Source organism: Beta vulgaris, chromosome 3 (genome assembly GCF_026745355.1).
Source record: "Beta vulgaris subsp. vulgaris cultivar EL10 chromosome 3, EL10.2, whole genome shotgun sequence".
Taxonomy (NCBI): Eukaryota; Viridiplantae; Streptophyta; class Magnoliopsida; order Caryophyllales; family Amaranthaceae; genus Beta; species Beta vulgaris.
In genome coordinates, this window is record NC_079204.1 from 43,818,553 (window position 1) to 43,840,800 (window position 22,248).

Below are 22,248 nucleotides of genomic sequence, written 5' to 3' on the forward strand. Positions count from 1 at the left end.
CCTTTGGCTTGTTATCCTCCATGGATGCGGGCTCATCAATGCCTTCTTCCACTGCTACTACATCCTCTTCGATGTATCCCTCCTCGCGTGGCTCTCTTGCTTCGGCAAGTCTTTAATCTTATTCGGTCGTGGCTGCTGGTTCCCACGCCCAGCCCACAACCCTATTCGGTTATTGTTGCGGGTTCCACCGCCCAGCACTCGTTGTACTCCTCGGCAGTGGGCAGTGGTTGCGGGTTACATCGCGCAACCTTTGCTTCTCGCATCAATTTTTGGTGCGTCACAAATCCTGACCCCGCCGCAATTTAACACTCCTGTGCGTGCCTCCTCGTGTTTCTCGCCTGGGTTTCATCACCCATCCTTGCAGTCATCTCCCATGGGTGCTGCTACCTCAGCTTCTACTAGTGTTTCGCCACCGATATGCAATCTCCCACAGTTGTCTGCTTTGTATCTCACTAAATTGGTGACCGTCACTCTTTCTTCTCCCAAGGACTATCTTTTATGGAAAACGCAAATTACTTGTTTGCTTCTTTCGCATTAATTGCTTGGCATAGTCGATGGTTCGACATTTATTCCACCCTTTACTATACTTGATGAACATGGTTATTCGATTCCTGACGTGCACTTTTATGAATATCTTCGTATCAATCAACAAGTTAAATCATGGATTTTTGCCACTTTATCTCGTGATATTTTTGTCGATGTTCATGATTTGCAACACACTTCAGTTGATATTTGGAATCGTTAACAATCCCGTTTTATGCATGCGAGTATGGCACGTTCCATGGAATTAAAGGGTAGATTGTCTTATATTAAAAACACAGAATCTCAGTCTATGGACGGTTACTTACGTGAGATAAAAGTAGAGATGGAAATGGATCGGGTTCGGGGCGGGTGGATCGTCACCCGCATCCATCACCCGCATAAATGTTCACCCGAATCCATCCATCCATCACCCGCGGGTGAAACGGATGGATCGGGTGATTATCGGGTGACGGGAGAAAAAAATCCAGTAGCCCAACAACATAAAACCCACAACAATTTGCATAAGAAAATAAGTTATATATATATAAAAACGGGTGATGGGTCGGGTGGTAACCGGGTGATGGATGAAAAATTATCACCCGAATCCGTCACCCGTTAACCCGTCACCCGCCTCTCATCCGTTTAAACCGAGTTTTCCATCCGTTTAATAGTGCGGGTGAAGCGGGTGATCGGATCATCCGCTGGATATTTCCATCTCTAGATAAAAGTCATTGTTGATTCTCTTGCTACAATTCAGTGTCCTGTGTCTAACCAAGATTTAGTTCAGTTCAAGTTTTTTGGTTTGGTCGTGATTCTGAGTATGATCATACAGTAACCACTTTGCTTCATTATCCGTTTCCGCTTAGCTTTAATGATTAACGTCCTAAGCTACTGCTTCATGAACATCTGCTTAAAAGCTCCAAGAATGGGTCTGATTCATCCTCCCATCATGCCTTGGTTGATGTTAAGTCCTCTAGTTCTGGTCCTTCTTCCCATAAAAATAATTTTGGTGACATAACTAAAGGCAAGAATAATAAGAATAAAGGTGGTAATAATGGTCACAACACTAACAATCGCGACAATGGTGATCAATCTAATACTCGTGGCTCCGATAACAACAATACCAATGCTAATCGGGGATGTCAAAATGGTATTAGTACATATTCTAACTTGTCATTAGCTAGTATTCCTTGCATTAATTCTATTACTAATGATTTGTCCTCAGCAAGTAATAATCCCGCAAGTGGCAATTTAAGCTCTACCCCTACTTCCGATACTTGTTGTCTTTGTTGGTTACGTGAAATCAAGCAGCTTATTGCCCACAACGTTTCAATTCTAGTTTTATTCCTTCTGCCCTAGATAGTGTCACTCGAGTCTTAGTTGCATTGTCTGTTGGTGGTGAAGCAAATGACTCGGTTTGGTATCCAGATTCGGAAGCTGCATCTCATATGACTCCTCAGGATGGTAATCTTTCTGCTATTCTTCCTTACACTGGGTCAAATTCTGTTGTAGTTGGAAATGGTACATATCCCTATAGAATGTGTTGGCAATTTGACATTAAAAACTTCAAGTCATCCTCTTACTTTGTCTTATGTTTGTCATGTGTCTTAACTGAAATATAATTTATTATCAGTAAACAAGTTGTGTCAAGAAAATAATTGTGTTGTGTGTTTAGATAAAAAAAACTTTGTTTCTGTGAAAGACAAGACAACAAGGGAGGTTCTGCTTCGGGGATTCAATAAGCAAAGTGTATACCATTCAACCCAAACTTGTCAGCACTGCTTCTTCTGTTCTGGCTTTCCTCGCTACTAAGGAGTCTGGAGATGTTTAGGATGCTTGTCTTAGTCATACTTCATCTAGAGTTTTAGGATCTTTATGTTCAAATAAGCTTATCTCGTGTACTATTTCATACTGATTGTGTTGGTTGTATGTTAGGAAAAATTCATCGATTGCCTTTTGAACCAGTTGACCATATTTCTCCATATCCATTATATAAAATTCACAGTGGTTTTTGTCAATCTCTTGCTTTATCCAATCAATTATATCAATGTTATGTTGTTTTTGTTGATGATTTCTCGCGTTATTTAGGGATTTATCCTTTACATCGCAAATCGGATGTTCATTCTCAATTTCTTGTGTTTCAAAAGATGGTGGAAAATCTCTTTAATTGTAAAATTAAAATTTTCCAAAGTGATGGAGGTAAGGAATTTGATAATTCCCCCTTTCTTCAACATTTTCGTGATAATGGTATTGTTTTTCAAAAGTATTATCCCCATACTCAAGCTCAAAATGGTGTTGCGGAATGCAAGCATCGTTACATTTTGAAAAGGCTCGTAGTATGATTATTCATTCTGATTTTCCTTCTAAATTTTACGAAACTTTGTTTTAGCACCTCTCATCACCCCTAAACTGATGGGCAAATGGAGGTAACAAACCGCACACTTGGAGTTTTGTTAGGGGTTTAGTGAACAAGAGTACTAAAGATTGGGGTGTGAAGTTTTCTCATGCTGAGTTTGCATACAATCGTTCCCCTACTTATGCTACTAAATATTGTCCCTTTGAGGTAGTATATGGCGCAAATGCAAGACTACCAATTGATCTCATTCCGTTACCAAAATCTGATTATGTGCAGGGTGATGCTCAAGCTAAGGCACAAGCTATGTTGATGTTGCACGCACAAGTCCGAGCAAGGATTGAGAAGGTGAATGCAAGGTACAAAGTATTAGCCAACAAAGACCGCAAACAACATGAGTACAAGGTGGGTATTAGCGTGGCTACACTTGCACAAAGAGAGGTTTTCTAACATGAGGAAAAACAAATTGATGCCTCGATCAGAAGTCCCCTTCAAGATCATTGAGAAGATAAATGACAATGCCTTCAAATTGGAGCGGCCAGGAGAATATGGTGTGAGTGCTACCTTCAACATTGGGGATATGGCACCCAATTTCATGATGATGATGTGGCTTAATTGAGGAAAATTATTTTCGAAGAATTGGAGTATGATCTGAGTCTGGATGCTGATGTACTAGCCTTAATGCATATGAATGTCATGCTAGATACGGAGTCAATTGAGGCTATGCATGGAAGGTTTATAGGGGGATTTGACACATGTAATTGTTTGCATTGTTAAGCATGAGTATAAGCAGCAGCAATGCGTGTGAATTAGCTTGCTAAGTTGTTGGCATTCATTAGGAGAGTTCACTTGGTGAACTTCTTCATATCATAGTTCGTTTCGCTTTTATTTGTTGTTATCTTATTTTGATTAGGATTTTGCCTACGTTCTTAAAACGATGAATTTTAAATGATTCAAGTGTGTTAAGAGTCTTGGAACTTAAGGACTTGTCTTAAGCCTATTAGGAGTTGTTTGGTTAACGTATAAATAGTTAAGTTATATGCGTTACAATTTAATTAATGAAATCAGTTTTAATTTGTGTTATTCGAATACTTTTGAGTGTTCTTCAATCTTGATTGCTGGTGGCCTTGCCTTTACGCATCAAAACCCTTAGATTGTTTCTTGTGGTGGCGTAGCCTTTATCATCAAACGTTGAAGTACTATCTTTGTTTGGTTCGAACTAATGTGATTACTCATACAATCTTCCGCACGTTACTCTTGTGTTTAATTCATACTAGATCAAATACATCACAATGGGTCACAAGTTCTCGCTGGGTTCCCCCCATTCCCCAACCGAGCCTCCTGTTGGGCCCAATGGCTTTCCAGTGTTTGTTGGCCTGGATCCACCCCCACCCGCCTTGAGCATGTTGTCTCATGCGCGGCTACCAGCGCCCGATGGCTCGCCCCAAGCCCTTCGCCGGTCTACTCCGCAAGCTGGGCCTCTCTCCTCCAAGGATTGTGCTGCTGACCCTCACTCCCTCTTATCATCTAATAATTCCTTCCCCGCGCCGAGTTCTCATGCTTTGTCCTCCACTCTCTCCTCCACTCCTCTTGTTATGTCCTCCTCTTCTCTAGTGCCGAATTCTTCTCTCGTTTCTTAAATCAACATCCCATGGTCACTCGGTTAAAAGATGGTGTGTCAAAGTCACGTGTCTTAATGAACTTAAAAAGCTGGCGTTATTGAGTCTGAACCAACTAACTTCAAATAAGCGCCTAAAGACTCACGTTGGCGTCAAGTTATGCTTGATGAATATCAGGCTTTGATTAAAAATGATACATGGGAGTTGGTACCTCGCAACCATGATAAGAATTTACTTGGTTGTAAGTGGGTTAATCGGATTAAATACAATTTTGATGGTTCTTTCGAGCGGTTCAAAGCCAGACTTGCTGTTTTGGAAAATCACCAGCAGGCAGGTATTGATTACTTTGAAAACCTTTAGTTTTGTTGTTAAGCCTACTATTGTTCGCTTAGTTTTTACTATTCTTGTTTCTTTCCAATGGACTATTCATCAATTAGATGTTAAAGATGCTTTTCGACATGGTTTTCTACATGAAGCGGTTTACATGCGCCAACCTTCGGGTTTTGTTCATCCATCTAAGCCTACTTATATTTGTCATCTTCGCAAGTCCAACTATGGTTCGAAACAAGCTCCTCGAGCTTGGCTATCTCGTTTCAGCAATTTCTTATTATCTATTTGTTTCAAGCGCAACAGTTGTGACACTTCCATCTTCACTCTCAAAATTCGTGGTCATCTTCTTATAATTCTCCTATATGTTGATGACATTGTTCTAACTGGTAGTAGCTCTAATCTTGTCTAAAACTTCATCTCTATTCTTTCTTATCAGTTTGCTATGAAATATTTAGGGGATCTTCATTATTTCTTAGGTGTTCAGGTTGTGCTTACTCCATCTGGTTTATTTTTGTCTCGCTCAAAATAAGTATGTTTCTAATTTACTTCGAAAATTTTATCTACATATTGTTAAACCAGTTTGCACACATGTTGTCTCTAGAGTTAGTTTGTCTCTTCTTAACGGATAACTTCTTATTGATCCCACATATTATCATAGTGTAGTTGGTGCTTTGCAATACTTAACTATGACACGCATATATTGCTTATTTATTTTGTTAATATGGTATCTCACGTTATGCATGCTCCTCATACTACTCACCTTCATGTTGTGAAATTTTTTTAGTTATATATGTGCAGGAAACTTTTACTTCTGGTCTGTTCTTAATAGCAACAGTTCTCCCACTGTTGTTATTGCCTACTCTAATGTAGATTGGGTGGATTGTCCTGACACTCGCTGCTCTACTACTGGCTATGCTGTCTTCCTTGGCAAGAATTCGATTTCCTGGCGCTCGAAAAAGAAACCCATTGTTTCCAAATCCTCCACTGAATCTGAACATAGAGTTGTTGCACATACTGCTGCAAAGACTATTTGGCACGACAACTTCATGTTGACCTTGGTTATGTTCTTCGAAGACCTGATGATATTGTATTGTGATAATGTTTCTGCTACTTATCTCACTGCTAATCCAGTTCATCATTATTTAAGTAAACACATTGATGTTGATTACCATTTTGTTCGTAAAATGGTTGTCAAAGGAGGTCTATGGTTCGTCATGTTCCTACTATGTCACAAGTTGCTCTTATTTTTACGAAAGGTCTATCTACTGATTTGTTTCTACTAATTTGTTTACTGAACATCGTTCCAATCTATCTGTCATTCGTAAAGATTGAAGGGGTGTATTAGAGCAGCAATATCGTATGTAAACGAGTAGAAATGACTTTTAACAGTCTTAGGTTTGTATTGTAATATATATATATATATATATATAAGCCAAGGAGTGAGCTACGGTGTCCTTCTGTAAGATTACTTTTCTACCCTTCACTTATTAAGAAATGCTAATTATAAAATATTCAATTCCTTCTTGATCTATATTTATGTGTAATAACTAATAAGGAAACTTAATATTAATTGCCTAACTTATAATAAGATATAATGTACACATAAAATATTTCTCAAAAAAATATGCTTAAAAAGGGGTATTTTTGATTGAAAATTAAACTAAATCTAACTAGAGCAATTCCAAACAATTAAAAATAAGAACATACAAAATTTATTTCTAACTAAATGTCCAATTGCAATCACAATTCTAAGAACATACATTAACATAAACATACAAAAATTGGGACAATCTCATCCTTTTTATCTTTTACCTTTTATAATTGTCTTATGTGTCGATTAGGATACTTTATCATTTTATTTATTTAAAGGCTCATAGTGGTCGTTTGTGTTAGTTGGGATAATCCATCTCATCATTATTTAAAAATATGTTCATAATTCAAATATATCAAAGAAATAAGCTTATATCATCCAATTTCTCAATGTAATTTTACGCAATGAGTTTCACATATATTAAAGATATTAGCATATATCATTCAATAATATCAACTTATAGTACATTCTGGTACACGTTCATTTATCACATTGAAAAAAAAAGGTGAATGATCAAATCAAACTACAATAAAATAGTATAAGTGCATTTAATGCTTTAAATGTCAACATTAATGTTAATATGTTTTTGCACGCATCGTGTGCATATGAGACTAATATCTATATATGTCAGGGCTAACTTAATCAGGTTAACACGATTATTCTCAATACTTATACACAACCATTAAATAAAAAAACAATGGCTCAGATATTATCACTTCAAAATTTCCCTATTTTTCGTCATCAAAATACACCCCCTAATTGTCCTCTCCCACATTTCAGATACAACTCTACCATGTAGAGTTTTATTAAAATTATAGAGGAATTGAACTCGTACATAGGATGTATTTGGATGACAAAGAGAAGTGAAAAAACATATCCTAAGGTAGGTATCAATGTCAAAACATTTCATATTTGTTCTAGTATATGTCTCTCCGCAAAAATTTTGATGCCATCAACCACCACACTTAGTGGCTAATATACCTTTTGGAAAGTGGAGGCACGTGCATCTACTTGTTGAAAAAGTTATGAGATTGATTATTTAAAAAAAAATAAAAAAAACTGATAAAATAATGTTAAAATTTAGTTGAAAGGATCCCATTAGATAGGAAAATGACCCTACGTTGGTACAACTAGCATTCTTGAAAAAGCTAGATAATTAATGTTGTACCAAACTATTCTTTTTTCTAGGAGGCTTGAACGAGTTAGAATTAAAAAAAAAAACAAAAACAAACCTTTTACTCCTTGCGTACAGTACTACTACAATAATATATGTGACTAAAACTTCTCCTCTCTCTTAAAAGTTCATCTAATATTTTATTTCTGAGACTTATCAACATCATCCACCAAATAAACATTCAAGGACTACTCAATTACAAATTTAATACAACACATGTAATTTCTTTTTTATTAATGTATTCAATCTACAATTCTACATTTTGCGATGCGTGATTATTTTTTAGGATATACTCCCTCCGTTTCCTAAAGATCTTCCCTCTTTCCGTTTAAGGGTGTTTCCAAAAGATCTTTCCTCTTTTGCTTTATTCCTTATTTGGCAAAACAAATTTCCCTATTTACCCTCTCATGTCACTATCATATGGTCCACCATTACATTATTAATTCAATTTTACTCCCTTTCTCTCTCCTACTTTAACCCTTTTTTTATTTATTTATCTTAACCCCTTTCTCTCTCCTACTTTACTCACACCATGCCCCACACAACTTGATTTTCCTTGGTATCTGTAGGAACAATAAGTGGGAAGATCTTTAGGAAATGGAGGGAGTAGATGTGAATTTTTTAATTGCACAATAATTTCTATAAACTATGATTTGTATGTTTTTTTTATAGTTAATTATGATTTCTATGTTATATAGTTATTCTAATTGTTTGTGAATTAAGTCAGTCAATTAACTAATAAGTATATACATTAAAAATCTAAACTTTACCACATTGATATTATTAGATGTTTTCTAATATCAGTTGTATTGTATTATTAAAACTAACTTTTATAATTAACTTTGATTATATAGATTATAGACAAATTTGTGATAAGAAAAAAGGCACGAGCACAAGGTGGCCTAGTGAAAGTGGACCTAATCTTTGTAATCCCACTTCCCAAAATGAAGAGCAAGTTTATTTACAAAATCGTCCTGTTGATCCGGGAGAAAGGAAGCAAATATCAGATTATTCATCTAAGATACAGAAAGCGTGAAGCAAAAGTGTACTGACATTGGCCCTATCCAACCTCGTAAGCATCATAATTTTCCCCAAAAATGATTGGAACAAAGTTGTGGAGATTTAATTCAGATTGGTATGACGATTATAGTAATTGGTTAGAATATAGCATAAAAAAAGGATGCTTTATTTTGTTTACCATGCTACTTGTTCAGACCCGATGGCAATAAAGGTAGGGGAGATGCTTTTGTTGTTATCGGTTTTTCCTCTTGGAATAAAAAGGATAGGTTGAACTTACATGTTGGAGAGCTGGAAAGCTCACACAACAAAGCTGTTGAATAATATGAAAATATAAAAAATGTTAAGGCGTATATTGAAACCTCTTTTAATCCACCTCAAACACCACAAATGAAAAATGATTATAAGATACGTTCTGAAAACATCGGTGATTTGTGTTAGATATTTGTTACGTATGGGATTGCCTTTTCGTGGTCAGGATAAATATGAACAATCAAATAATAGAGTGAATTTAATTGAACTTGTCAAAGTTGCAGCTTCTCTGAATACTGATATTGATAATGTTGTATTAAAAAATGTTCATGGGCATCTTCAAATGCTTACCCCTAGTATTCAAAAAGATATCGTAAAAGCCTGTGCTGTGGAAACAACAAAAGTTATTATTAAAGAACTTGTGGATGACTTGTTTGGTATTTTAGTTGATGAATCTACTGATGTTTCCACTAAAGAACAACTAGCGGTTGTGTTACGCTTTGTTAATGACTGGGGGTTTCTTATAGAGCGGTTCTCGGGGTTGTCCATGTTGCCAATACATGTTCTATATCTTTGAAATCTATTGTTGAATCTTTATTGTTGAAACATGGCTTGAGTTTGTCGAGGATACGTTGACAAGGTTATGATTGAGCAAGCAACATGCGTGGTGAATTTGGTGGCCTTAAATCACTAATTTTGAAAGAAAATAAATCGGCTCATTATGTCCATTGTTTTGCTCACCAATTGCAGTTAACACTTGTAGGAACTGCAAAGAATCATGTTGATGTTATTTGGATCTTTGATTTTGTTTCCGATATAATTAATGTGATTGGATCTTCTTGTAAGCGAAGAGATATCCTTCGAGAAATGCGTGCAATGAGACTTGCTGAGGCAATAAATAATGGTGAGATCAAAACAGGAAAATGGCTAAATCAAGAGCTTGGACTGAAGAGACCAGGTGATACAAGATGGGGATCTCATTATAGATCATTGTTGAACTTGGTCGAGATGTATCCATATTTGATTGAGGTGCTTGATTTCATTTACAATGATGCTTCGTTTTCAGTTCATGAAGAATGCATGTGGAATAATGACTCCATTATGTTCATTTGACTTTGCTTTTATCTTGCACTTAATGATAGATATTTTGGGAATCACAAACGAGTTGTCATTAGCTTTGCAAAGAGAGGATCAAGATATGATCAATGCGATGCACTTGGTGGAAACATCAATGAAGTGCCTCCAATTGTTGAGAGATGATGAATTTGAAGACTTACTTGAGAAGGTATATCAATATTGTTATGGTCATGATATTGACATACCTAAAATGGATGATATTTATGTGACTCCAGGAATATCAAAACGAAGAACTCCCACAAATCAGTTTTGCACATCATTAATTGTTTTGCAGCTTCAAGAGCTAAATACTCGTTTCAATGAACTTAATACAGAGTTGCTTCTTTGTGTTGCTTGCTTGAGACATCAGGACTCATTTCATACTTTTGATGTGACAAAATTGGTAAGAATGGCAGAGTTTTATCCAAATGAGTTTTATTTAGGGGATGCTAGAGCACTTTCTTCCGAGTTGATAAATTATATCACTGATGGGCGATAATGTGATGAGTTTCAAGGTCTTTGGGGGTATTGGCGATCTTTAACAAGTAATGGTTGAACAAGAAGCATTTGATCTATCCATCAGTATTTTTACTCATAAAGTTAGCATTGATATTACATGTTGCAACTGCAAGCGTGGAGAGAGTCTTTTCTGCCATGAAGTATGTCAAGTCCGAATTACGCAATAAGATGTTTGATAAATTTTAAATGATTGTATGGTGGCATATATAGAAAGAGATATATGTGCAACCATTAGCAATGAAACTATTATGCAACGGTTTCAAAGAATGAGACCCCGTCGAGGAGAGTTACCTTAAATGTGGTATTGCGGTTAGGTTTTTGAGATGATTTTTATATATAATGTGCTTCTACTTTTTGTGATGTTTTATTTAAATAATGGTTGTACACAAACTTTTTTTAAAATTATATTGATATTAACAAAGTGATCTCGCTATTATATTTTCTGGATTCGCCACTGACCATACTGGCACAATCAACTCTCTACAAATATCATGTCATTAGTACATCAAAATTGTGTCTATGCAAAAACAAAAACAAAAACACAAATATTAGGGCCCATACGTTATCGTTTTTTGTTTTTAGTTTTCAGTTTTTTGAAAACTAAAAACCAAAAACAGGAAACCAGAAAAAGTGATTTTCACTTTTTAGTTGTCAGTTTTCAAAATCATCATGTTTACAATAAATTTGACTAATTCTTTGTTTATTATAGGACATACATCATATGACTTTGAAAATTAAAAAAAATCAAAAAAAGCAGAAAACCACATTAATAACGAACGAGCCCTTAGTGTTAATGATGCAATCATAACATGTCAATGCAATCTCAAGCTTGTCCCCCTTCCTTTACTTGGATATCACTCAACGTGCTAGTTGAGGAAGAAAAATCTTAATCTTTTTTATGTCTGGTTTATTACAACTTTTATAAAGCACTCTTGGTAGTGAATTACTATAAATGAACAAATGGATAAAGAAATCCCAATGCAAATATATAGTGAATGGACATCTAAATTTTTTGGACTTTTATCATACTTATGTTTTAATATTTTTTATAGTTAATCATGGACATTTAAAATCACTAGTTAAAAGTATTTTCTTCAAAATTAGAAGTTGTATTTTCTCCCGAACATATATATATATATGTATATATATATATATATATATATACATATATATATATATATATATACATATATATATATATATGTATATATATATACATATACATATATATATACATATACATATATATATATACATATACATATATATATACATATACATATATATACATATACATATATATATAATATACATATATATATTATATAACATATATATATATATAATATACATACATACATATATATATATACATACATACATATATATATATACATACATACATAATATATATACATATTATATATAATTATACATACATACATTATATATATACATACATATATATATATATATATACATACATATATATATATTATATACATACATACATATTATATATTATATAATACATACATATATATAATATACATACATATATATATATATACATACATACATATATATATATATACATACTATATATATAATATATATACATACATACATATATATATTATACATACATATATATATACATACATACATATATATATACATACACATATATATTAATACATATATATATATATACATACATATATATATACATACATATATATATTAATATAAATATATAAAATATATATAATATATATATATATATATATATATATATATATATATATATATATATATATATATATATATATGTATGTATGTATATGTATATATATATATTCCATCAAAATTTGGCTTATGATAACTTTTCACAAAAGTTTCTTGATGAGGCTTTTATGGGGATATGAGCACCTTTTTAGTGTGGCTCAAATTTTGGGTGTGTATTAATTCTTTTTTACTAGAGATACAAAAAGAGTCGTTTTCTTGAAGGTAGTTGTTGTTAGTGAAAAAATTATTCCTTAATGAATGTTTATTGCATTATGACTATAGTACAAAATCCAAAATGATTTAAAAGGAGAAAAGGAAAGAAAAAGGGTTGGCGAATAGGTGAACAAGATCTAGATGTTCCTTACAATTAATTTTCAAAAGAAAAAAATTGTGAAAAATAGGTTAATGGAGGTAGCAGGTCTCATAAACTCCCTCGTTTTTTTTTTTAATTTACACACTTTTGTTTTTGGTCCTACACACTGTTGTTTTTTCTATTCTTAACATGTTTCATTTACTTTTTCATCTTTTTCCAATCATGTCATCCACATTTTAATTTTTTAACTCACTTTTAATTTCTCTCACTCACTTTTTAGTTTCTCTCTGTTACTTTTAGACTTTCTCCCTAATTCTCTCCCAAAACTCTTTGGATATTAACAAGTTTTTATTTTAAAGCCTCATTTTGCTCCGACATACATTTTTAACTGCCGCATACATTTCTAAAATTCGAACAGTTAAATTCAAAGACATTGCATTTCACGAGGAGGATCTTGTTTTCTGTCACATGCCTACAAAGTTTTTTTTTTTGGTTTAGAAAAGCATACAAAGTTATTGTTTTATAATATTAATATATAATCTTCTCTTGCGTTAAAAAAAATATAATATTAATATGTAATATAGCTTTTGACTTTTGTCTACTTTAAGTCTTGCTTTGTTTAATAGGCAGTATCTTAATGGTTATTTTGCTTCCCACTCCAACATGGCAATATCCCCTATCTTTCTTTCCAAAATTGTATAATTCTTTATTATAATTTGCAGTTGAGTGGTTTTGTTGTACTGGACATATTTTTGAGCCCTCAGCATCTTCCTAACAAAACTATCCTAATTGCATATAGGCACTAATATGCGCTGTATATTCATCAACAGCAGAGTCCACCTAATTATCATAGTATCTGATATCACTGCGTTACAAGTTTAACAACTTCACCACTTTTTAGGTTACACCAACTCCATAATAATCTCATAAACCCTCTTACATATATATTCTCCTCTTCCCATACTCATTTCATTCAACCAAAAATCCTTCAAAACATTCCAGCAATTAATCCAACGCATAGAAGTACTGCTAGTTAACAGCCCGAAAACATGAAGAAATCATCCATGTCATTCTGCATCATGATAGTGCTACTAGCAACAATGCACACAGCAAAAGCTGTTGCTACGCCAGAAACTCCTGTCATTGAATTATATATGCACGATATTCTAGGAGGGAGTAACCCTACAGCCCGGCCAATCACTGGTCTTCTTGGGAACATCTATAATGGGCAGGTACCCTTTGCTAGGCCACTCGGGTTTGTTCCCCCTAAAAATGGGGTGGCCATCCCTAACAGTGGTGGTTCCATTCCAACTTTGAATTCCAACGGTGTCCCACTAGGAACAGGGTTGGCGGGTACAGCCTTTGCCGGAAGTAACAACAACAACAACCAGAAGAACATCAATACGGCACAGCTTTTACCTGATGGATTAGGCCTTGGGTTCGGGACTATTACAGTAATTGATGATATTCTGACAACTTCTCCTGATTTGAGTTCACAGACAGTTGGAAAGGCTCAAGGTGTTTATGTTGCTAGTTCAGCTCAAGGGAGCACACAAATGATGGCCTTCACTGCTATGCTTGAGGGAGGAGAATACGGAGACAGCATCAATTTCTATGGTATTTACAGGATTGGAAGTCCTCATTCTAGGTTATCAGTAACAGGTGGCACTGGAAAATTCAAGAATGCGTGTGGATTCGCTGAGCTTCGACCACTGATACCATCTGGACAGCACGTTACAGATGGGGCAGAGGCGCTACTCAGGATTTTGATCCATTTGAAGTACTGATAACAGAAGAATCTACTGAAAAAGTCATTGTGTGATCTATTTGTGCTTGGTTTTTGTATGTGTTTCAGTTTCTAGCTTTTCCATCTTTATGGTAAAAATGAAAGTAAAAAGAAAGCATGTAATTCATTGTACTCATGTAACATAATATATATTTCTCACGTGTTTCGCAATTTGCACATGCATATACAACAATCATATTGATATTTTGAATGCAGTCCATCCAAACCAACAAACAGTAACAAGCCAACAACAAGCACAACCACCAACCTCGAATACCATCTGTTGGCAGGGTTTTAGAAAGGCCATGTACAGTCATGGTACCCTGCAGCTTCCCACATAATGAAATCAATACAAAGCTTATCAACGTAAGTTCTACAGAGCAAAAATGACACTAATAAAAGGCTATCATCTACTCAATTTTCTCAAGCTTCTGAGTTCTGATCCAAAAGATATATTTCGCCAATGGCCACTAAAGAGATCAGTCTTATAAGCAGTCCATGTGTATATGTTATAATGTTGTACACCGGATGAGTATTTCTAGCAACATTTCTATTGTCCCAAAATATTAGGGCTTCCTGAAAATATTGTTAGATAGATTGTGAATCTCCTCATATTACCCTTAATTAGAACCTTATCAGCCCGTTTGGCAAGAGGTCATAAATGGTGAGAATGGTAATGCATTATAGTGTAAATTTGTACTAGAAATCCAATGTCATTACCTTGGTAATGCCACTTCATCCCAAGATATCCATTTTCTTCTAAAATCTCATACTATCCATAACCACTTGGAAATGTGGTATTGGGTGGTAATGGAAATTTATAAAGGAAAACCATGTTTGGTGATCAAGTTTCATTCCCGTGGTCATTGACATGAGAACTTTTTTACAAATTAACACTAAATTTCATTACCATTACCACTATTTATGACCACAAACCAAATGGGCCCTAGAAGATGCAAGGATTTAACAGGACAGATATGGCGTTCAGCTAAATTCTTCAAAATGACCCCAAATCAAGTGTGGATTTTATTCTAGGGAAGGAGATAACAGGCGACCACACCAACTAAACAACATATGGAACAGTCACGATCCCTGGACCTTCTATGCCCAACCTGTCAAACATAACGTTTCCAAATAACATGTAAAATGTTGATCAAATTTGAATGATTCTATGTTTGTATCTAATATCATTGATCAAGAAAAGACTCCATTCTGTGCTCTCATTACTTCAAAAGACTGAACACACTGGTAACATACAGCAAAACAGAGAAAACTGGGCAATCATTAGAGCATAAACAAGATCAAAACCTTCATTATTATGGTAAGCTTCAATTCAAAACTTCTAAACAATGACAAAAATCATTTGATTTGTTGCAATTTACATTTCCTCTCTTCATCCCCAACTCTCAAAAATATATCCTTTTAAAAACGTAAGAAAAATCAGACCTAGGGTGCGTTATCTTCAACAAAATTCAGGTGATGAGAAGGCGTCATTATAAGCTCACATATCATGAGTAGAATATCGAAACATACTGCATAAACCATATGGACTCTTGCATAAACAACTGTCACATGTCACGTGCATATAACTAACATAAGATGCAAGGATAATGATAAATCACCAGCAATTTATTCTAATATCAGAACATCAAGAAACAAAGTGACATAAAACAAAATGCCAACTAAGTTACAATGATCTTTATGTATACGCTAGATTCAAATATGCTGCAAATGACTATCGCTTTATAAGGTCAAAAGAATAATACCAACTATAAAGCATCATTCTAAGCTAAGATAACAGGGATATTTTAGCATGGTGATGTATGCTGGCTTGATCAAGCCCATATAATGAATCAATCAGGTTAACACGCAATGAACCTGGACCTTTTGCAGCCTGCATACCCAGCTCACCTGCAATGCCAAATACAGATAATGCTGCAGCAGTAGCTTCAAAAGGGTGAGTTGGATCAGCTGCAACAAAGGCAGCTATTAAAGCAGTGACAGAACACCCAGTTGCTGTTATCTTTTGCATCATCTGCACTCCGTTGTGTGCACCAATTACTTGTTTCCCGTCCGTGACAATATCCACAGCTCCAGTCACAGCAACAACAGCGCCAGTTGCTTGAGCCAATGATTTAGCAGCTTCCAAAGCATCCTTTGATTCATGCAGGCTGTCTGCACCCTATAATGTGAAGAAAGCCTTGATGAGTTATATTACAAACATATGTTCTCCAGGAAAACTAAGTAAAAAGCAAGCATTTACATAAGAAAACTAGATCTAAAGGCCCTGTTAACTGACAATTCCAATGTGAATGATACTGCACAAATAAAAAGAAAAAACTAAGAGCAAATGCAGTTTTACTAGAAAATGAAGTACAGGAAAATATAGAATTCACCTACCACTCCATACTCCAGAAAACAGAGAGGAATATAGTCCTTCAATTACTACAAAAGATGTTATCCTAGTAATGCTTTAAACAAATATAAGATGTGCAGCTCTTCGTCAAACAAAGATTTTTTACTCAATTATTAAATTTGAAACTAGTTACTAGGCACGGGCTATGTCCTGGATAAGGAAAATTTTCATTTATTAATATTGTACTTTAAAATGATAACACTGAATACCACTTGGTCTAATGGTTAAGACTTTAGTTTATGAACTTGAGGTCACGAGATCAAAGCCTATATTATGCACTTTCTAATTTTTTAGTGTACATAGAATACATGAGATAAAACACCTTTCAAGAGAGCGCCATGTGGCACCGTTCCTTGTTCAGGATAGCCTTTTAATATATTTATACTAGCCTTCATATGCACGCGATGCGTGCGTTAATCTCAAAACTTGTTATTCTATTAGATACTCCATTCGTACTTTATTTATGATTAAACTTAAATGTGAAAAATTCAACAGTTAGATGAATTTAGATATATTAATTCGCTAATGTAAAAAAATAAAAAGGTTGTGAGTGATTGTTAACATTAATTTTTTGTGAATGAATATTGAACAGAAAGAACAAAAATAATGAGTTGGTCTAACTGAATTAAAGAGTATCAAAGGTAGTGAATGTTCAGACTTTTCATGTGCACGTTATGTATGCCATCTTTTTTTATAAGATATAAATATTTTGTCCATTTAATTTTTGATTGAAGTATTTGATGCATATACCATTTTAAACTTGTTTTAAATGGCAAGTTGGAATGAGAATTTTTAAATGATTTGCTTTTGTAATTTTTTTCATTTTATTAATTAGATCATTAGGGGTATTTTAATCACTTCAAAAGAGGACACCACACCTCCTCCCTTGGCTTATATAATAGAGATAGATAAGATGGTTGACAAGATTCATACTAACTCCTACATTTATGATGTACTCAAATTAGGTTATTGTTCCACCAACCAATAGAGTTAAACGCACATGAGCAACGCCATATTACCATATCCTCATATGAACTATGATGTCCGTCTATATCATTTCCTGTTGTTGCAACCTATTCCCCAAAACAAAAATATATTACCATATCCTCATGATCAGAAAATTTTGTGGACACCTCACTACCTAAAACTATCCTCAAGTTAAACTTTAGTCTCATTTTTGCAGTATAAGGTAATTCTCATCACCTTAAAAAACTAAGTTTCACGTCTAACAAGTTTTATAGTTTCAATAAGTTATGATAGGTTCAGATAAAAATAAGGTGAAGAGAACGCACCATAAAAGGATCATCAAAAAGGATGCTACCTAATTACCTTGTTTTGAAATAGGCTATATTTAACTTTAGGCTCTCTTCACCTTAAACATTTCCCAAGGAAAAACACAATTTCAAATTAGTTATCTTTCATGATTACATGCTTTTCATCATTTCAAGAGATATTTCTCATCTATTTAAAAAATATCACCCATTACAAACCAAGGGAAATGGAAAAACAAATTTTCCATAGATTGTTCTTATCTTATTCCAACCAAACAATCATTACAAACCAAACAACATTGCTAAGATTATCATTTTGATAAATTTATCAAATGTAGTAATCCTTTTTGGGGTAAATAAGCGACTAAGCACACTGATATAGACGGGATTCATTCCCCCAAGTTTGTGTACCACCACCACAAGAGTGTAACAACTACGCTAGATGTCATCCACTGATAGGAACAAATAGTGAAAGTTGGCCAAGTTTTGAAAAAAAAGGAGTGACATATATTACCTATTCTTAAACCCAAAACGAGATATACACAATAATCTTACAAATATAGACTCAATTAATCAACAGCAACAAACAAACCCAATAAAAAACGAAAAAAGAAGAAGAAAAAAGAGTTAACCTTGGTAGTACCACAGGAAGCACGAGAAAGAGCAATAATCTCAGACCCATTTCCCCGGACAACAGTAGGCTTCAATAAAAGCAAATCCAAACAAGCCCTTAAACGAAAACCGGAAGAACCGGCTGCAACGGGGTCAAACACCCAAGGAATACGAAATTTACCGGCAATTTGAGCGGCAGAATTGATAGCCGGTAAAAGAGAAGAAGAAAGTGTACCAACGTTGACGTAGAGAGCGTTGACTTGTGGAGTGAAGTCAGGGATTTCTTGAGATGAAATGATCATAGCAGGAGATGCTCCAACGGCTAAAAGTGTGTTTGCTACTAAATCCATCGATACTAAGTTGGTTATGCATTGGATTAATGGTGAATTTTCCCGCACTTTTGACAGGATTTCCCACGCTTTTTTAGACCATTCTTCTTCTGTTTTGTCTATTTCTTCTTTACTTGAATGTGATGAACTCTCCATCTTCTTCTGCTCTCTCTTTTCTTCTTCTTTTTTGTTTTCTATAGAGCGAAAATGCAGGTATCCAATTTTACGGGTAGTTCAAAGTTCAGCTTGTGATGCAATCCGAAAAAACCGCGTACTGGCAAGTCGGATCAGGGCCCAGGGGCACCCCGAACATATAAATTAAGGAAAAAAACTCGTTAAATATCGCCCTAAAATTACTTAAAATCACCCTCGTCCCATTAAATATTTTTAGTTTTACCCTTCCTTTTTTTTTGCTTTTCTTTTTCACAACCACCACCGAAACCACCACTCTCACCACCACCTGCCATATAATGTTCTTGATGTGACCAACTTTCTGCATTGGAAAGGTGCATGTGATCACCTGCCGGCATTTTTTGAGGTAAGTAGGAGGAAGAAACAAACAAGCAAAAACATGGGAGATGGAAAACAAAATTCATACGGAAGATTAACAAAAAGAAAGTCAAGATTTTTGAGGTTGAAATTATCAATCTTGCAATGCAGACCCATTTCGCCAGAAGGACACAGAGTTCAAATAGAACATCCCACCCACCCTCCCTAATCTACATCTGCAATAAATTTCTTGATGAGAATAATCTACATCTGCTACAAATGAAATCAACCCAGATAACGCCCCATCCTGCCTCCCTGCCATCAAAAATTTTTCTTGGGACATGGGCAAACGAGGCTAGACGTTCGGACCATGGGTGGAACCAGTGGCGGAGCCACGTGGTAACAAGGGGTAGCACGTGCAACCCCTGTTTTTTTTATAAAAAAAAAATTCGAAAAAATCAGAACCCTAAACAAACAGCGCCGTTTTCCTCACTCTCTCAACTCTCAAACAAACTAAGAAGTGAGATATCTCACTCAGCCCTCGTCGGCGGTCGTCGTCGCTTCTTCTCAGTCGTCGGTCTTCACCTCCTCTCACTTAGCCCTCGTCGAGTCGTCGCCTCCTCTCAGTGTTCGCCTCGTCGCCGTCGGTCGTTATTTCATCGGAGTCTTAGAGAAAATCCGAAAATGGTGAGTTACTCTAATTTCGTGATTTGTGAATGAATCCTTAATTTTCTTAGGATTTAGCCGTTTAACTTTCTTTCTCTTTCCTCTAATCCTCTCTAATGGGTCATCAGCCATGGCAGTTTGATTGTTTGAAAGTTGAATAAACCGGTCAAGTGCTCCGACTCCGAGCCTCCGACAGTCCGAGTCTGAGCCCGGAGCCTCCGACAGTCCAACTTCGTCACTCCGACTACTGATTTGATTATTTGAAGTTGTTTAGGTAAGTGTAACTATTGAAATTTAAAGTTTCTTTAATTTGCTTAACTATTGAAGATTTGCAATTGTTGGAATTTTGAATGTTGGGCTGAATTTTGATTGTTAGTTATGAATTGTGATTGTTGTGAAGTATGATTCTTTGTTGGGTTGAAATTTTGATTTGTTAGTTGAGTTTTGATTAATTGTTGTCATATTTGAATTTGTTGAGTTGGAAGAATAAGTAAGATTGTTATTGAATATTCAAAAATTTCTGGAATTTGTTAGAAAGCATGGAAGATGGATTGTTAAATGATTGTTAGAAAGAGCATTCTCCACTATGACTATGATCAAAAATAAATTACGAAATACTCCCTCCGTTTCTTAAAGATCTTCCTTGTTACTGTTCCTACAGATATCAAGGATTTATTTGTGTGGGGTATGGGGTGGGTAAAGTAGGAGAGAGAAAGGGGTTAAGATTAATAAACAAATAAAAGGGGTTAAAGTAGGAGAGAGAAAAGAAGTAAAATTGAATTAATAATGTAATGGTGGACCATATGATAGGGACATAAGAGGGTCAAAAGGGAAAAAAAATTCCAAATAAGGAATAAAGTAAAAGAGGGAAGATCTTTTGGAAACGCACTTAAACGGAAAGAGGGAAGATCTTTAGGAAACGGAGGGAGTAGAATGGGAGATGGATTGTTAAATGATTATTTAGTTACTTTTCTTGAGAAAGATTTGTTTTGTGATGTAGAAGTTGAACCGATTGTAAATCGGTTCCAAAATTTGAGAACCCGACGTGAACAATTGTAATTTTCTTTTATTATTAATTTCAAGGTTGTATTTGGATTTTGTAACATTTTGAATTTAGTAATTACGATTTTTCTTTTTTTTTTTGAGTTTCTAGTAATGTAAAGTTGCGCTATCCCTAGTCTAGAATCTTGGATCCGCCCCTAGGTGGAACGTCCAAGGCGAACGTTCGCCCATGTCCCAAAAAAATTTTGATTTTTTCCGAGTGGATGGTGGCCGGGGCTGCTGGTGGGGTGGGGGAGGGTGGGGGCTGCTGGTGGGGTGTGGTGGCAGGAGGTGGTGGTGGTGGTGGTGGAGTGGGTTAGGGAAAAGAAAGAAAAGGTTATAAATGTAATTTCAACTTTATTTGGGGCTTTTTTAAGTAAGTTTAGGACGACGAATAGAAGTTCAGGTAAGAACTTGTTATCTTAATGTGCACCCAATAGAGTTAAGTAGGTGGTAATGATTACAACTTAGGCTATGTTTAGTTCACCTGAAATTTTCTGCTGATCTGAACTTATTTTTTCTGATCTGATATGATATGATTTACAAGATTTATCTTTTATAAAATATATTATTACTATTATATTATTATTTTGTAATTCATTATTATGCAATACATTATAAGATCTTATTTATAGTATTACTATTATTACCATTTTATTTCTATCACAACTTTTATTATTAATAATAATAATAATTATTATTATTATTATAATAACAATAACAATAACAATAATTATAATCATAATTACTACTAAAAATAATTTATAAGAGCACTTATAAAATGTTTCACACTTTCCCTTAAAAAAAATGTTTCACACTTGAGAAGTCGACATACTCAACTCTTTTTTTTTTCCATATAAAATAAAATGAGATGTACAAACAACTATGACTTGTGCAAGAAAGAAATGGATAGCGTGAAACTTCAAATAGCTAGAGAGATTTGGAATTCGGTAGGAAGAGGTATACCGGATCTAAATTTATAATTTGTATCTCGCACTTAGCTTATTTTGAAATGTAATCCGAACTTAGTAGTTTCGTTGTCAT

The 22,248-nt window shown here is 34.7% G+C and overlaps 3 protein-coding genes across 3 annotated transcripts; 2 read left to right on the forward strand and 1 right to left on the reverse strand.

Moving 5' to 3' along the window:
- The first annotated feature begins 9,518 nt into the window (after positions 1–9,518).
- Positions 9,519–10,473, forward strand: LOC125495693 (uncharacterized). The gene is made up of 2 exons (XM_048640487.1): positions 9,519–9,816; positions 10,001–10,473. Exons 1-2 carry the CDS (start codon positions 9,519–9,521, stop codon positions 10,471–10,473), a joined length of 771 nt encoding a protein of 256 aa, XP_048496444.1.
- A 2,975-nt stretch (positions 10,474–13,448) lies between these two features.
- On the forward strand, positions 13,449–14,551 carry LOC104883627 (dirigent protein 18). The gene has a single exon (XM_010668171.4). It carries the CDS (start codon positions 13,644–13,646, stop codon positions 14,379–14,381), a length of 738 nt encoding a protein of 245 aa, XP_010666473.1. The 5' UTR covers positions 13,449–13,643; the 3' UTR covers positions 14,382–14,551.
- A 1,437-nt stretch (positions 14,552–15,988) lies between these two features.
- LOC104883626 (hydroxyethylthiazole kinase) lies at positions 15,989–19,286 on the reverse strand. Its single transcript, XM_010668170.4, has 2 exons — positions 18,700–19,286; positions 15,989–16,562 (listed from the first exon to the last, which is right to left on the reverse strand). The coding sequence occupies exons 1-2, from the start codon at positions 19,162–19,164 to the stop codon at positions 16,170–16,172; spliced, it is 858 nt and encodes a 285-aa protein (XP_010666472.2). The 5' UTR covers positions 19,165–19,286; the 3' UTR covers positions 15,989–16,169.
- Positions 19,287–22,248: the final 2,962 nt, after the last annotated feature.

Excerpts from the sequence above, each read along its gene's own strand:
- LOC125495693 (XM_048640487.1), top strand. The coding sequence starts at position 9,519 with ATGCGTGGTGAATTTGGTGGCCTTAAATCACTAATTTTGAAAGAAAAT. Across the intron at positions 9,817-10,000 it reads GCTTGGACTGAAGAGACCAG|ATATTTTGGGAATCACAAAC; the intron begins GTGATACAAGAT and ends ACTTAATGATAG.
- LOC104883627 (XM_010668171.4), top strand. The coding sequence starts at position 13,644 with ATGAAGAAATCATCCATGTCATTCTGCATCATGATAGTGCTACTAGCA.
- LOC104883626 (XM_010668170.4), bottom strand. The coding sequence starts at position 19,164 with ATGGAGAGTTCATCACATTCAAGTAAAGAAGAAATAGACAAAACAGAA. Across the intron at positions 16,563-18,699 it reads CTTCCTGTGGTACTACCAAG|GGTGCAGACAGCCTGCATGA; the intron begins GTTAACTCTTTT and ends TTCACATTATAG.